At 41.4% G+C, this 15840-nt stretch overlaps 1 protein-coding gene across 1 annotated transcript in view; it reads right to left on the bottom strand.

The window, feature by feature from the left end:
* Positions 1-7298: 7298 nt before the first annotated feature.
* The window catches only part of LOC139390535 (glutamate receptor 3-like), a 277696-nt gene continuing 269154 nt past the window's right edge, over positions 7299-15840 (bottom strand). Inside the window, exons 15-17 of the mRNA XM_071137711.1 lie at positions 9358-9605; positions 7833-7857; positions 7299-7795 (exon numbers count right to left, since the gene is read on the bottom strand). Of these exons, the coding sequence (XP_070993812.1) occupies positions 9360-9605 (246 nt within the window). The 3' untranslated portion in view covers positions 7299-7795; positions 7833-7857; positions 9358-9359. The remainder of the gene's footprint in view (positions 7796-7832; positions 7858-9357; positions 9606-15840) is intronic.

Here is a 15840-nt window from a genome sequence, read left to right as displayed (position 1 = left end):
TCTGTAGTGTTCCGCTCTGTCTGTAGTGTTCCTCTCTGTCTGTAGTGTTCCTCTCTGTCTGTAGTGTTCCTCTCTGTCTTGTAGTGTTCCTCTCTGTCTGTAGTGTTCCTCTCTGTCTGCATCACTCTCCCCGTGCTGTCTGCAGTGTTATTCTCTTTCTGTAGTGTTATTCTCTGTCTGTAGTGTTACTCTCTGTCTGCATCACTCTCCCCATGCTGTCTGTAGTGTTATTCTCTGTCTGTAGTGTTACTCTCTGTCTGCATCACTCTCCCCGTGCTGTCTGTAGTGTTCCTCTCTGTCTGTAGTGTTACTCTCTGTCTGCATCACTCTCCCCATGCTGTCTGTAGTGTTATTCTCTGTCTGTAGTGTTCCTCTCTGTCTGTAGTGTTCCTCTCTGTCTGTAGTGTTATTCTCTGTCTGTAGTGTTACTCTCTGTCTGCATCACTCTCCCCATGCTGTCTGTAGTGTTATTCTCTGTCTGTAGTGTTCCTCTCTGTCTGTAGTGTTCCTATCTGTCTGTAGTGTTATTCTCTGTCTGCATCACTCTCCCCGTGCTGTCTGTAGTGTTATTCTCTGTCTGTAGTGTTCCTCTCTGTCTGTAGTGTTCCTCTCTGTCTGTAGTGTTCCTCTCTGTCTGTAGTGTTCCTCTCTGTCTGCATCACTCTCCCCGTGCTGTCTGTAGTGTTCCTCTCTGTCTGCATCATTCTCCCCGTGCTGTCTGTAGTGTTCCTCTCTGTCTGTAGTGTTCCTCTCTGTCTGTAGTGTTATTCTCTGTCTGTAGTGTTATTCTCTGTCTGCATCACTCTCCCCATGCTGTCTGTAGTGTTCCTCTCTGTCTGTAGTGTTTCTCTCTGTCTGCATCACTCTCCCCGTGCTGTCTGTAGTGTTATTCTCTGTCTGTAGTGTTATTCTCTGTCTGCATCACTCTCCCCATGCTGTCTGTAGTGTTCCTCTCTGTCTGTAGTGTTACTCTCTGTCTGTAGTGTTATTCTCTGTCTGCATCACTCTCCCCGTGCTGTCTGTAGTGTTCCTCTCTGTCTGTAGTGTTCCTCTCTGTCTGCATCACTCTCCCCATGCTGTCTGTAGTGTTCCTCTCTGTCTGTAGTGTTATACTCTGTCTGCATCACTCTCCCTGTGCTGTCTGTAGTGTTCCTCTCTGTCTGCATCACTCTCCCCGTGCTGTCTGTAGTGTTCCTCTCTGTCTGTAGTGTTCCTCTCTGTCTGTAGTGTTATTCTCTGTCTGCATCACTCTCCCCATGCTGTCTGTAGTGTTCCTCTCTGTCTGCATCACTCTCCCCGTGCTGTCTGTAGTGTTATTCTCTGTCTGTAGTGTTCCTCTCTGTCTGTAGTGTTCCTCTCTGTCTGCCTCACTCTCCCCGTGCTGTCTGTAGTGTTCCTCTCTGTCTGTAGTGTTCCTCTCTGTCTGTAGTGTTATTCTCTGTCTGCATCACTCTCCCCATGCTGTCTGTAGTGTTCCTCTCTGTCTGCATCACTCTCCCCATGCTGTCTGTAGTGTTATTCTCTGTCTGTAGTGTTATTCTCTGTCTGTAGTGTTCCTCTCTGTCTGTAGTGTTCCCCTCTGTCTGTAGTGTTCCCCTCTGTCTGTAGTGTTCCTCTCTGTCTGTAGTGTTATTCTCTGTCTGTAGTGTTCCTCTCTGTCTGTAGTGTTCCTCTCTGTCTGTAGTGTTCCTCTCTGTCTGTAGTGTTCCTCTCTGTCTGCATCACTCTCCCCGTGCTGTCTTGTTGTGTTTCTGTTTGTAAAGATTTCAGGCACGACACAAAAACAAAGGAAGGACAAAACAACGTTTAAAAAGAGGAAGATGAGTTGCAGCAGTGTAGCGAAAGACAACAGCAAAACAAAATCCTTCGATGCTTTGACAAAAGGGAGTTTGTGGAGCGTACAGGAACATTTCCTAGGCTGGATTTGTTATTATGGCCTGCCTGGTGTGTGTGTGCGTGTGTGTGTGTGTGTGCGTGTCTGCCAAGTGGATAAATCCTGAATTATTTTGTCTGTATCCAGAGAGAAAAGGGACTACTGGTCGGCTGCCACGTTCATGTCTGGTTGGACGGTTGTGTTATTTGAGCCGTGGTAGACCAGTCACTGTGTATGTTTGTATTCGTGTGTTCAGGCACTGGGCAGACCAGTCAGTATAGCCTGGGGACTGGACATTTATTTACCACACAATGCCAGCACACAACCCAGCACACAGGGAGATGGTGTTCTGAGTAATTCACAAAGTAACCTGTTTGCTAATGTATTAGATGTGTAGAATAGTGTATTGGCTTTATTTAATCCATAGCGCTGATTCAAATCAAGGACATTTGTGTTAGTCACATATTTGTTGAACAACAGGTGTAGAGCAACAGTGAAAGGCTTTACAGGCACATCCCAACAATGCAGAGAGAGAAATAGGAGAAATAATAATGCAGAAGATCTGGGCTTCAAGCGATTGACATTTAAAGGCGAAGTTCCCGTTTTAGAGGAGGACTGCATTCACGGTAAATGCTACATATGTCCTCTCACCCGCAGTAAGGAATGACCCAACCCCGTTATGTGTGTACATTATGCTGGTGGAGGTATGTGGTGTTGATACATCATGATACCATGACGTATCTATAGGACTACTGGTATCATGATGTAGATACCATGACGTATCTATAGGACTACTGGTATCATGATGTATCTATAGGTCTACTGGTATCATGATGTATCTATGTATCTACTGGTATCATGATGTATCTATGTGTCTACTGGTATCATGATGTATCTATTTGTCTACTGGTATCATGATGTATCTATGTGTCTACTGGTATCATGATATATCTATGTGTCTACTGGTATCATGATATATCTATGTGTCTACTGGTATCATGATGTATCTATGTGTCTACTGGTATCATGATGTATCTATAGGTCTACTGGTATCATGATGTATCTATGTGTCTACTGGTATCATGATATATCTATTTGTCTACTGGTATCATGATATATCTATAGGTCTACTGGTATCATGATATACAGTGCCTTGCGAAAGTATTCGGCCCCCTTGAACTTTGCGACCTTTTGCCACATTTCAGACTTCAAACATAAAGATATAAAACTGTATTTTTTTGTGAAGAATCAACAACAAGTGGGACACAATCATGAAGTGGAACGACATTTATTGGATATTTCAAACTTTTTTAACAAATCAAAAACTGAAAAATTGGGCGTGCAAAATTATTCAGCCCCCTTAAGTTAATACTTTGTAGCGCCACCTTTTGCTGCGATTACAGCTGTAAATCGCTTGGGGTATGTCTCTATCAGTTTTGCACATCGAGAGACTGAATTTTTTTCCCATTCCTCCTTGCAAAACAGCTCGAGCTCAGTGAGGTTGGATGGAGAGCATTTGTGAACAGCAGTTTTCAGTTCTTTCCACAGATTCTCGATTGGATTCAGGTCTGGACTTTGACTTGGCCATTCTAACACCTGGATATGTTTATTTTTGAACCATTCCATTGTAGATTTTGCTTTATGTTTCGGATCAATGTCTTGTTGGAAGACCAATCTCCGTCCCAGTCTCAGGTCTTTTGCAGACTCCATCAGGTTTTCTTCCAGAATGGTCCTGTATTTGGCTCCATCCATCTTCCCATCAATTTTAACCATCTTCCCTGTCCCTGCTGAAGAAAAGCAGGCCCAAACCATGATGCTGCCACCACCATGTTTGACAGTGGGGATGGTGTGTTCAGCTGTGTTGCTTTTACGCCAAACATAACGTTTTGCATTGTTGCCAAAAAGTTCAATTTTGGATTCATCTGACCAGAGCACCTTCTTCCACATGTTTGGTGTGTCTCCCAGGTGGCTTGTGGCAAACTTTAAACAACACTTTTTATGGATATCTTTAAGAAATGGCTTTCTTCTTGCCACTCTTCCATAAAGGCCAGATTTGTGCAATATACGACTGATTGTTGTCCTATGGACAGAGTCTCCCACCTCAGCTGTAGATCTCTGCAGTTCATCCAGAGTGATCATGGGCCTCTTGGCTGCATCTCTGATCAGTCTTCTCCTTGTATGAGCTGAAAGTTTAGAGGAACGGCCAGGTCTTGGTAGATTTGCAGTGGTCTGATACTCCTTCCATTTCAATATTATCGCTTGCACAGTGCTCCTTAGGATTTTTAAAGCTTGGGAAATATTTTTGTATCCAAATCCGGCTTTAAACTTCTTCACAACAATATCTCGGACCTGCCTGGTGTGTTCCTTGTTCTTCATGATGCTCTCTGCGCTTTTAACGGACCTCTGAGACTATCACAGTGCAGGTGCATTCATACGGAGACTTGATTACACACAGGTGGATTGTATTTATCATCATTAGTCATTTAGGTCAACATTGGATCATTCAGAGATCCTCACTGAACTTCTGGAGAGAGTTTGCTGCACTGAAAGTAAAGGGGCTGAATAATTTTGCACGCCCAATTTTTCAGTTTTTAAATTGTTAAAAAAGTTTTAAATATCCAATAAATGTCGTTTCACTTCATGATTGTGTCCCACTTGTTGTTGATTCTTCACAAAAAATACAATTTTATATCTTTATGTTTGAAGCCTGAAATGTGGCAAAAGGTCGCAAAGTTCAAGGGGGCCGAATACTTTCGCAAGGCACTGTATCTATGTGTCTACTGGTATCATGATGTATCTATGTGTCTACTGGTATCATGATATATCTATAGGTCTACTGGTATCATGATATATCTATGTGTCTACTGGTATCATGATGTATCTATGTGTCTACTGGTATCATGATGTATCTATAGGTCTACTGGTATCATGATGTATCTATGTGTCTACTGGTATCATGATGTATCTATGTGTCTACTGGTATCATGATATATCTATAGGTCTACTGGTATCATGATGTATCTATGTGTCTACTGGTATCATGATGTATCTATGTGTCTACTGGTATCATGATATATCTATGTGTCTACTGGTATCAGTAGACCTATAGATACATCATGATACCAGTAGACCTATAGATACATCATGATACCAGTAGACACATAGATACATCATGATACCAGTAGACACATAGATACATCATGATACCAGTAGACCTATAGATATATCATGATACCAGTAGACACATAGATATATCATGATGAGTGCTATGTACTCATCAGGCTGCCATGTTTGATCACTGTCTTGCCATTGTAGGTTAATATACTCTGGGTTTGAAATGGTTTCCTCAACTTATAATGACACATTATTGACGAGAGAGAGATTTCAGATGGCCAATGAAGATGTCAGTGAGACTCTCAATCAGTGTATATGGGAGACTGTCAGAGGCAGCAGATGGTTCTGTAGTAATATTGATCCAGCACCAGCCATGAAATAAAACAACTCTTTTCTCATCCTGTTTTTCAGAAGGTTGTAATGGCACAGGAAGGAATTATATAGTTGACATGTGGCTTGTACAGTGTGTTACAAAACAGGCAATTTCCGTTCAGATGAGAGGACAGATGCGTAGCTTACACATTCTTGGAGTGATGACAATAACATTGCTGTGTGTTTGTGTGTGTGTTTATTTTAGTAAACTTCACCATGCGGTTTAACAAGTTCATGAGATTACTAGCACACAAACACGTCATTTTCTATACAGGTTTATTTACAAAATGTATTAAAATTCTCTGTACAGCTCCTCACTAACGAAGATCAGTAAATGATATACACACATGCAGATTCTGACTCTTTTGTAGTAGTCACTAAGATGTTTGGCCATTTTCTCTGTGTTAAGTGAACTTACAAAACCAAAGAAACTGTCTCGCTAACGATGACCCGCGGCTGTATTTCCACCGTAGAATCTGATGTAAGTTAGAGGAGCTGTGATATGTCGTTACGGAGTTTTACATGCAATTTCTTAGAAAAATAAGGAAACCCATCAGTCCTTGATAAATACATCTACTTTCAAGCAATGTACACCTCTCTTTCTTTACAATTGTTTATTTCCTTTTTCTTGCCTTCCCTTTTGTAATATTTTTGTGTGTGTGTGTGTGTGTGTGTGTGTGTGTGTGTGTGTGTGTGTGTGTGTGTGTGTGTGTGTGTGTGTGTGTGTGTGTGGTGTGTGTGTGTGTGGTGTGTGTGGTGTGTGTGTGTGTGGTGTGTGTGTGTGTGTGTGTGTGTGTGTGGTGTGTGTGTGTGGTGTGTGTGTGTGTGTGGTGTGTGTGTGTGTGTGTGTGTGTGTGTGTGTGTGTGTGTGTGTGTAAATCTATCTTTTCACGGTTTTAGGTGATTCATTTTCTTCCTAAATACTATGGAATCACAGTCTTTTGAAAAGGAAATGTGCTAACCTTGTAACACATCCTCTGTTAAGTACGTTGTATAAATCTATTTTCTCCTTGTATTCATATTATTCAGTTATTTCATTTACTAAGTTAATTTCAACAAACACTACAATGCTCATAAAATGAAATTAAAATTGAAAGCATACCATCAAACCCGCAGCTTATTGTAAAATGTGTAATTGTTTAGCAAAATACCAAGGTCATCCATAATACTACTGTTGAGAAGCCATTACTGTTTGGATTTGCAGTTTATCTACTTGTCAAATATCCCTTTTGATTCAGTTTTAATTTATTGTACAGAAGATGTGAATGATTTTAGGTTACATGAAAATACAGCTATAAGCAGGTGTTTCAAAATACTTTCTAAATGAAGACTAAAAAAAAAACAGCCTATTTTGGAGTGACACCGTGTGAGTGAGTTTTCTCTTCATATTATACACACCATAAAACACACTGGGAGAGGTACTCACCTATGAAAGTTGCTCAGACAGTCCTCTGCGTTCTTTAAAAAAACACATCAGAATCTGTTGGCAGGATATTGGGATTGTGAGGTGGCCTGTTTTAAGTTGTGTAGAGCCAAATCTCACATTCATCTCTTTCATGAGTCCCTGTGTGTGTGTGTCCAGAATGGCCCCCTATTCAATATATAGTGCACTACTTTTGAATGGGGGCTCTGCACAGAAGTAATGCACTATATAGGTAACAGGGTTCCATTTGGGATGCACAGTTTACTAGCTACCAACGCCTTCTCTCAGAGTCTCTCTCTGACACTTCAAAAGCACCATAGTTGAGGACAACAACAACACAATATTCTTTTGGCCTTGGCATATTTAACCAATTGATTCCAATAAGATTAAAATGTGTCTTTCAAAACAATTCCAAGGTCACGGGAAAATAACAAGCTATCTTCTAAATCAGTGTCTATAATAAACCTATTTTAAAACACATTTAACCAGTAAAAACCTAGGATAATCTGATCAAACTCCCTTTGCAGAAAAAACAATGTATCATCTGTCATATCGTATTCATCTTCTGTCCGGCACTTGGAAATGTGCTCGGGGTGCAAGTGATGGCTTTTAGGTATCTCTCTTTTGTCTTTAGCATCTCAAATGAAGTTCCTTAAAACAGATTACAGTATCGATCCTGTCTTTCTGTTTGTTTGTCTGCGTGTATGTGAGTTCAAGCCAAACGCAATACCGCTGTGATGAATTGCATTGTTCTAAGTAACTCTGCGAGTCTGTGACTGTTCCATACGTAAGGCACTGGAGGAAACCGCTTGAGTTCTTCACGTCACCAGTCCTGTCGCGTCGCCATTGCAGATTATCGTCGCCATTTTCCGCCGGGAGAAGATTTAGCTGCAGTTGAGGAAACCCCCATCCTGACGTGATCATGTTGTTTCATCATAGGGTCAATAGTCACAGTCGTTCGTAAGGGATCGTGTACCTGGTCTAGCTGAAGTCGTTCGTAAGGGATCGTGTACCTGGTCTAGCTGAAGTCGTTCGTAAGGGATCGTGTACCTGGTCTAGCTGAAGCGCCCGATACCTGTTTTATAGGAAGGAAGTAGAGACATAGGGATAATCTTAATTGCATTTAACTGATTCCTTGCGTCTTCTCTCTTCACCTCCTCAAAAACAATAGGATGAGAAGTCGGAGATCCCTCCCCTCTGACCTTCTCACCCAATGGGATTTGAGGAGTCGAGGAAAAGAGGACCCAAGGAATCAATGAAATTGAGATTCTCACACAGAGAAACATGGGTAATAAATTAAAATGGTGGATAAAATGAGACGTGTCAATAAGGTTGGAATGGTTGAGGCATGATGATGTGTTACTTGGGACATTAGCTTAACAGATTTGCAGATGCTGCTAGCATATTCTACTGAGTAAACTAAAACCTTAAGCTAGATAAAGTATGAATGTTTACGAGATAAAGATAAATGTTTTTTGATGGCTTAATCTTTTTTATTTTTTATTTTAATTTTAAATCATGTTGATTTCAATTAACAACACCATAGTGCAGGGTTTTTTTCTGGACCAAAAAGGGGCTTAGGTGGTGGGCGAGGCAGGGGGTGTGAAATAGGGCGTGGCCGGTCCATTGGGACGCTGACTTAAAATATTTAGAGGCCCCCCCATCTTGGCGGTGTAGAAAAATGTTTGCATTTCAAGCCAATTTCCTTCAAATCTACATATTCTGCCATGGACCTGAGAGAACATTTTGCAGTTTTTAAACAAATGTCCTTTAATTTGATGCATTTTTCCATGGCTAATGCTGTGTTCTTTGGCTCAAACATTATAACAAATGCTGAATAAATGTTTTATGTACAATTCTCCCAGACTGTCTAGCTTTTATGTTGCTGATTGTTAGTTTTCAAAGATGATATAACTAAAGAGTATGTAGATCCATTATCTCGTCTACATACTCTATATCTGGTTTTAATCATTTAGTTTTCAAAGATGATATAACTAAAGAGTATGTAGATCCATTATCTCTTCTACATACTCTATATCTGGTTTTAATCTTTTAAGTTTACGCTGGAAGCATTTCTCCATCCCGAAAATGTATTTCAAATAATGAAAATACTTTTTAAACGCGCTTCGGCGGCCCACACAAGGGTTGACGTCTAGTCATACACAGCATGTAGCAATGTCAAGTCAACAAAAGTCTTGGGGAATTGTAAATGTAATGTTGGGTTTTCTATTGGCTCCCGAGTGGCGCAACGGTTTAAGGCACTGCATCTCAATGCTGGAAGCGTCACTACAGATCCTTTTTCGATCCCGTGCACAATTGGCCCAGCCTCATCCGGGTTAGGGTTTGGCTGGGTTAGGCCCTCATGGTAAATAAGAATGTGTTCTTAGCTGACTTGCCTAGTTAAAATATTGTGGATATGTTCAAGTCAAGAGTGATTAACTGTTACGAAAACACACCAAACAGCTTGAGAACAACACAAACAAACAAATCATTCAACAACACCACCAGAGGAAACCAACTAAATGATTCAGATGTAACAGAGAGAGAATCAGGAAGAGAGCAGCGTTGTCATTACCCTTAGATCTTCACGCTCTCTGTCCCATACACGTTGTAGCCTTCTCTGTAAGTGGCAAAGTTCTGGGGGTTGGTCGGTGGAGCTGGCTTAAATTTCTCAGCATTTTTTGCTAGTTTGAGCCGTTTGGTTTCTGCACGTGACTTGTAACAGAACTCAATCAGTGCCACCATCATGGCCAGCCCCAGCCCTCCAACCAGAATATAGAAGACTCCAGCCACATTGCTCAGGCTGAGAGCACTTGTCTTGTCCTGGGGAAGGTGAAGAACATAGTTAGAGGGTTTGCGGTGGAGAGAGAGTTCTGTAGAGAACAGTACAGCCTACCAGTACGACACTAAAGCAGAGTATATATAGGCCTCAAACTGATCCTTACAGAGTCTTGTTGAAATAACAGTCAGAGACCTAACACTCTATTATCTGGTCTTCCTACAAACTGTTTCTCTGAGACAGAAACTTTTCTGATGCTACCAATGGCAGATCATACTACAGACTCCAGAGGCTAACAGCAACAGAAGGCTGATAAAGTAAAGGATGGCTGAGGTTAAGTCTAGAAAAAGTCTAGATTGGACTGGCTTTCCTATAGGGGTCCAAGAAGTTTTGAGGAACATCTGAACACCATAGTCAGACCACTCTCCAATGAAGGGGAGACGAGTCACCTCTTTAGTTTGATCTAGGTGAATGTAGAGCTTCCCCTACTCTACAGGTCTTCTTCCATATAAGGAAGCTGCGGTCAGTAACTCACAGGGCAACATTTCAAGACATGTCCTGAATTTTTTTATTTTATTGGTATCAAACCATTTTGCTGCTGCTTCCTTCCCAAACATGTTTATATAAAATTTGTTCATGAGAGTTTTACCATTTTGCAGTTGAACCTTTTTGAGGTTTGACTGTGGTAATATCTAGCTAAGCTGTCGAGGGTACGGACACTGATCTGTTAGTTTATTGGCCTGGCTATGGTCTCAAAGGGTTAAATAGAGGCTTATTACATTCTTAGACTTCATGTGGGGTGGAAACAACAAGATATCTTCATTGCAACTCCTTGCTCAGACAAAGACCTGAAAAACACCCCACGGTGTTGTAATGTCTTCCCAAAGTTACATGGAAGCAGTTGATCATGAACACTGTTTGTTTAGTAAATAGAAACAACAGCATAATGGTAAGAATATCATGAATGTCAAGCATGAAAATTAGCAAAAATAGCACTTAATGTCAACAGCTAGTCAACAACTATTCAATGATGGTGTTTGATTATTTTACACATGTACCATTTCACCAAGCATAAGGTCATTTACTATTACAGTTTGTGAAGCAAAAAAGCAGTTCCTATTTCTATATTGGCCAAAACAAAAACAACGTATTTTTCAGATATGATTTGAATTTCTGAAGTCGTGCATGAAGGACTTGAACCACATTGTTTATTTTTGTTAAATGTATGTGGCAGAATTATTTTTGGGGGTATAATAAAATAATAAAATAAGGTGTAGGGGGGATATAGAGTATAATCTAGATGTTTCAGCTTAGCATTTATTTGCATATGAACAGTAAGTCACAATGCAACTGGGAATCAACACAGAAGACCAGCGGAGACTGACCTTACTTCCAGAGTCCTTGGTTCCACATTCACCCTTATCGTACCACCATTTGTTTTTCAGCTTGTCTAAGATGCCTTGTTCACTGAGTTTCAATACGGCAAGGTTTACAGGAGTTCTTCACATGAGAAATAACATAAATAACATCATATTATGTTATTTTATGTTATTCATAACTTCATAGTTTGCATTATGTCATCACAAAGCGATCGAGCAGGACTCCTGGCCGTTGTCACATCACAGAGAACAGGCATTCTAGTCTATTACCTTGTCGTCATTGACCAGCCCTAGTCTAGGGCCAGGGCCTGCTCCTATCGCTTCGAGTAATCGGCAGACGCTGGTAACAGGACGAGCATGTACTGACTGTACACTCTGCTGGTCTGGAAGTATCTAAAGCTGAGGAAGGTATTTGATTGTGGGGACAGCAGGGTAGCTTTCTGACCAGCACTTAACAAGTTCCATCCAACTAGAACCTTCTCTTGACTAACAGTAGCAGTAAAGGACTACAACACAACCGTTGACCTGATATTTGCAGTTGCAGAGGCTTGGACACCTCCTACTGCAACATCACAAGGTGGCTCTGAGCTTTGGTTCCTAAGACAACATGAACAATGAACCTAATAATGGCATTTACCTTGACATTAAAGACGGCATTAAAAAACAGAATAAAGCCAGAGGTGTTTCACATCAACCCGTTTCATAAGAACTTGTACTATGTATTGTTGGGAAAACAGCCTTTACTAAATCCGCTTACAAGGGGGATTACAGTCAACCCAGCTACAGCTTTATTACTGCTGTTTAAGCTCAGCTTTGACACATCAGGGGGATAATGAATGTGGTTTCTCTTTGTAATATGGTTTCATCAGAGGAAACTGATAGCTAATAATCATGTGTTAAAATGCTGAATTAAAAGGTATAAGAAATGTCCCACTGCTTTACAACTGACATAGTGCCTTGTACTTCACTATTTACCTGCGCAACATACATGACATAATAGCCTTTTTAAAAATGAAGCTAAGATGTTACGTGTGGAAAACACAATAATTAGGAAGATTGATCACATATTGCTCTACTCTATAGCCCCTATGGAAACAGACTGGTGGTGCTCTACTCTATAGCCCCAATAGCAACAGAATGTGCTCTGCTCTATAGCCCTTTATGCAATGGATGGATCGAATAGTGACTGTTTGGGTATAACCACATTCCAGTCGGTGTCTATTCCACACGTTTACACCAGCTAAATCTATGACGTTAAAATGCCCATTGATGCCTCTCTAGTGGCGCAGTGGTCTAAGGCACAGAATTGCAGTGCTAGCTGTGCCACTAGAGAACCTGGTTCGAGTCCAGGCTCTTTTGCAGTCGGCCGCGACCGGGAGACCCATGGGGCGGCGCACAATTGGCCCAACGCCGTCCCAACGTTAGGGGAGGATTTGGCTGGCAGGGAGGTTCCTGTCCAATCGTGCACTAGCAAATCCTGTGGCGGGCTGTATGAAATGCACGCTGGCACGGTCGCCAAGTGTACGGTGCGTCCTCCGACACATTGGTGCGGCTGACTTTCGGGTTAAGCGGGCGTTGTGTCAAGAAGCAATCCATTGCCCTTTGCCTCTCCCGAGTTCGTACGGGAGTTGCAGCGATGGGAGAAGACTGTAACTGCCATTTTGATACCATGAAATTGGTGAGAAAAGGGTGTAAAAATAATAAAAGCCTATTAACTCTGTTCCATCTGACTGCACAATCCATTGTCTCATCAGCCCAGCCAGGCAATTTATGAACTTGATCTCCACTATAAAAAGCATCTAGACCATATCTCATTTTTTCCGACTAACATTTAGTTTTCAACAGCGGAGATTTGTATAAACCCTGCTGTCTGTCTCTCCGACATTTGCAACATTGTTTCAATATTCAAATTCGATCTCCTGCTGTCCCATAGTAATGAACGAGTCGTGAGTCTGGACGAGACAGAGAGGCAGGAAGCATTTCTCAGACATTCAAAATCATAACTCAGCTGGCATCATTTTTATGGATGTATACAAAACAAATTAAATGTAAAAAAATACAAAACGAAACACAGCTAATTTGCAGTCTTTCAGCTTCAGTTAGAAACGATTGTGTTACTGTAGCTGTGTTGTTGGCTAGCTCCTCTGAATAACAGTTTCCTGACGAGCGAGCACATTTTCTATGCCAGGCGAAATCGTACCTCATCAGCTTATTGTTATGGATGGATCCAATTAAATGTCACTAGAAACCAGCCTCAACAAATGCAAATGCAGCTACTTTACCGGCTGCACTTTTTTGACGTGACTGTAAGTTAGCCGTATTTGGCTAGCTAGCAAGCAAAGGATAATAACTTTGCCAGCCAGTATGGCAACGGTACATTTAGAATGAACGACTGGGTCACATCCATAGATACAGAACAGAAAGACTGAACGACTGGGTCTCGTCTCTAGCAACCCTAGATATGTGTGGGAACTATATCTTGTGGAAGGATGAAATAGTATGAATAAATGAATGAAAATAACATTTTTTTTTATGAAAATATGTGACTCATTATTTGAATATGTTGGTAACCCGTTGTATAAAAGTGATAATGCCCTAGAAGACGGTGTTTGGAGGATATATTGGCACGGTTTGCCGACCCTCAACGAACAACACCCATCCCAATATAGCCTCCAAACACCAGCTTTCTCTGGCATTATCACATAATTACACTGCTTGTAGAAAACTACATGCAGTCAGATGGAACAGAGTAAATAGGCATTTTAACACCACAGATTTAGCCGGTGGAATAGACAACGGCTGGAATGCGGTTTTAACCAATCAGCATTCAGGATTACACACACCCGTTGTATAAAGCACTATAGAAACAGACTACGCTAATCAAAGAACGATGAATGGATAACAAGTGTCTTGGGTTCCACTGGTGAACAATGTCCTCCTGGGACCTTTAGGGAACCACACATTATCATCAGCAGGAGAAGAGAAGATTACAACACTGTGTAGAATAGTATCTCCCTGGCCAATGGTATCTCCCTGTGGGTGACTGTGAAGGACTGTCCATCGTGGTAGCTCAGAGAGACATTGATTAACAATGCAATTATCTGTTAACATGCACATGATGCTGGAGCCTGAAACCCAATCTAAGAGAGCAGTATTGCAGAGGTGATCAAAAAGAGAGAGGGTGTGTGTGTGTGTGTGTGTGTGTGTGTGTGTGTGTGTGTGTGTGTGTGTGTGTGTGTGTGTGTGTGTGTGTGTGTGTGTCTGTGTGTGTCCCAGTCGACAGCCAACGTATTGAGATATACTGGAAAATTAACCTTCGAACACAGCAGATGGTCACCAAACTCACACACTGTCTGACTTTCATCGACGATGCCAATATTCGTCAGAGTTACATGCCAGACTTTGAGGTGTGCAGTTTGAATGTTTAAGAGCAGAAGAAGATCAAATGCAAATTAATTTATCATCATTTCACATGATCAATACATTTTAGCCGTGATCCTGAAGGTTGCCCAAAGCCAAAGTATACATACCTGAGCAGGTCCAGATAAAAGACAGAAGGAAACATGTCAGAGAAGATACTGCTCTTCTTCTGCAGCCGTCACAGCTGTGAGCCTCAACATCACTCAGCATACTGACTATACAGCACAGATTATTAGCACAAATGCATGGTTGAAAATAGTGTTGCAGAATTCCCTGTGACTTTCCCATAATTCCTAGGTTTTCCAGAAACCCCAATGGGAGGATTCCCTGAATAAGGGGGAGAATAAGCAAGGAATGGAACCCTGCCAGAGGGAATCTTCAAAACAGGGATTTCTGGGAAACCTGGAAATGTTCATTTACTGGGACTTTTTTTAGCTAGTGGATTTGTGCAACCCTACATATAGGAAGCGTATTTCTGAACATTATGGAGGTGAAACAGAAAGTTCAGGTGTGTTGGTAGGACATTACGTGATCTAGATATTATAGAGATGTTAGCCATGATGCTTTTTCAAACATGTCACAGTTGTACAACATTACATTTCCTGAGAATTCATGTCAAATGACCCTATCTATCACAGCTAATCTTCTATTCTTCTTTGTAAAATCCTCATGAAAAAGCAACCAATTACAGGGACAGTTCCACCACCGACAAAATCCTAATTTTAACTGAATGTAGTCGTACCACATGACCCACAGCACAAAGAGATGAGACCTTCTCTTTCAGATTAGAATTCTCACGTTTGCCCGTAATGCTTAGTCCCCTCAAGACTCCGCTGTTCGCCTCGCCTCCCTGAGATGACAAGTCTTAGCTGAGTAGCCATTTTGGGGGGTTTCAGCCAATGGGCTCTAGAGGCCAGAATGGTTTCTCTAGGCCAGTCGCATGGGATGTCCAGAGAAGCAGCTGTATGACATGAGCAACTGTGAAGCCATGTTGTGTCAGACAAGACAGCAATAATGTTATGAAATACAGACATGGCCTTCACAAGAGGAAGGCGGCAGTCTCTGGCATCTAGATGCCATGTTTTCATAAATAGTTTGTGATAAACCATTCATGAAATGTAACTTATAATACACATTCTTATTGTATAATATATAAATTACAACAGGTATATTTTACCTAGAGATCTGACAGAGAGACTCTTAACATTAATTAGACTTCAGACTGGCTATACATTCTCTAGACAATATAATACCCGACACACACATCGTCTGCTGCCCAGAGATGTTAAGGATGGATTTAACTCTATCTCCTCCTTTTCCAACTGCAGGACAGCGCTATCCTTCTCACATCCCTCCCACCACTGAGAAGAAGCAGTCTAAACATCCCCAGTTGAATAAACACACCTCCTCCTTATCAAACACAACCAAATACTGGTCCACAGATCTGTATCCTTCCTCTCACAACTGTCTTTGTCAAATA

This window comes from Oncorhynchus clarkii, chromosome 31 (genome assembly GCF_045791955.1).
Source record: "Oncorhynchus clarkii lewisi isolate Uvic-CL-2024 chromosome 31, UVic_Ocla_1.0, whole genome shotgun sequence".
In the NCBI taxonomy this organism is placed as follows: domain Eukaryota; kingdom Metazoa; phylum Chordata; class Actinopteri; order Salmoniformes; family Salmonidae; genus Oncorhynchus; species Oncorhynchus clarkii.
The sequence above is the reverse complement of the archived record's forward strand: the minus strand, read 5'-3'. Positions and strand labels throughout refer to the sequence as shown.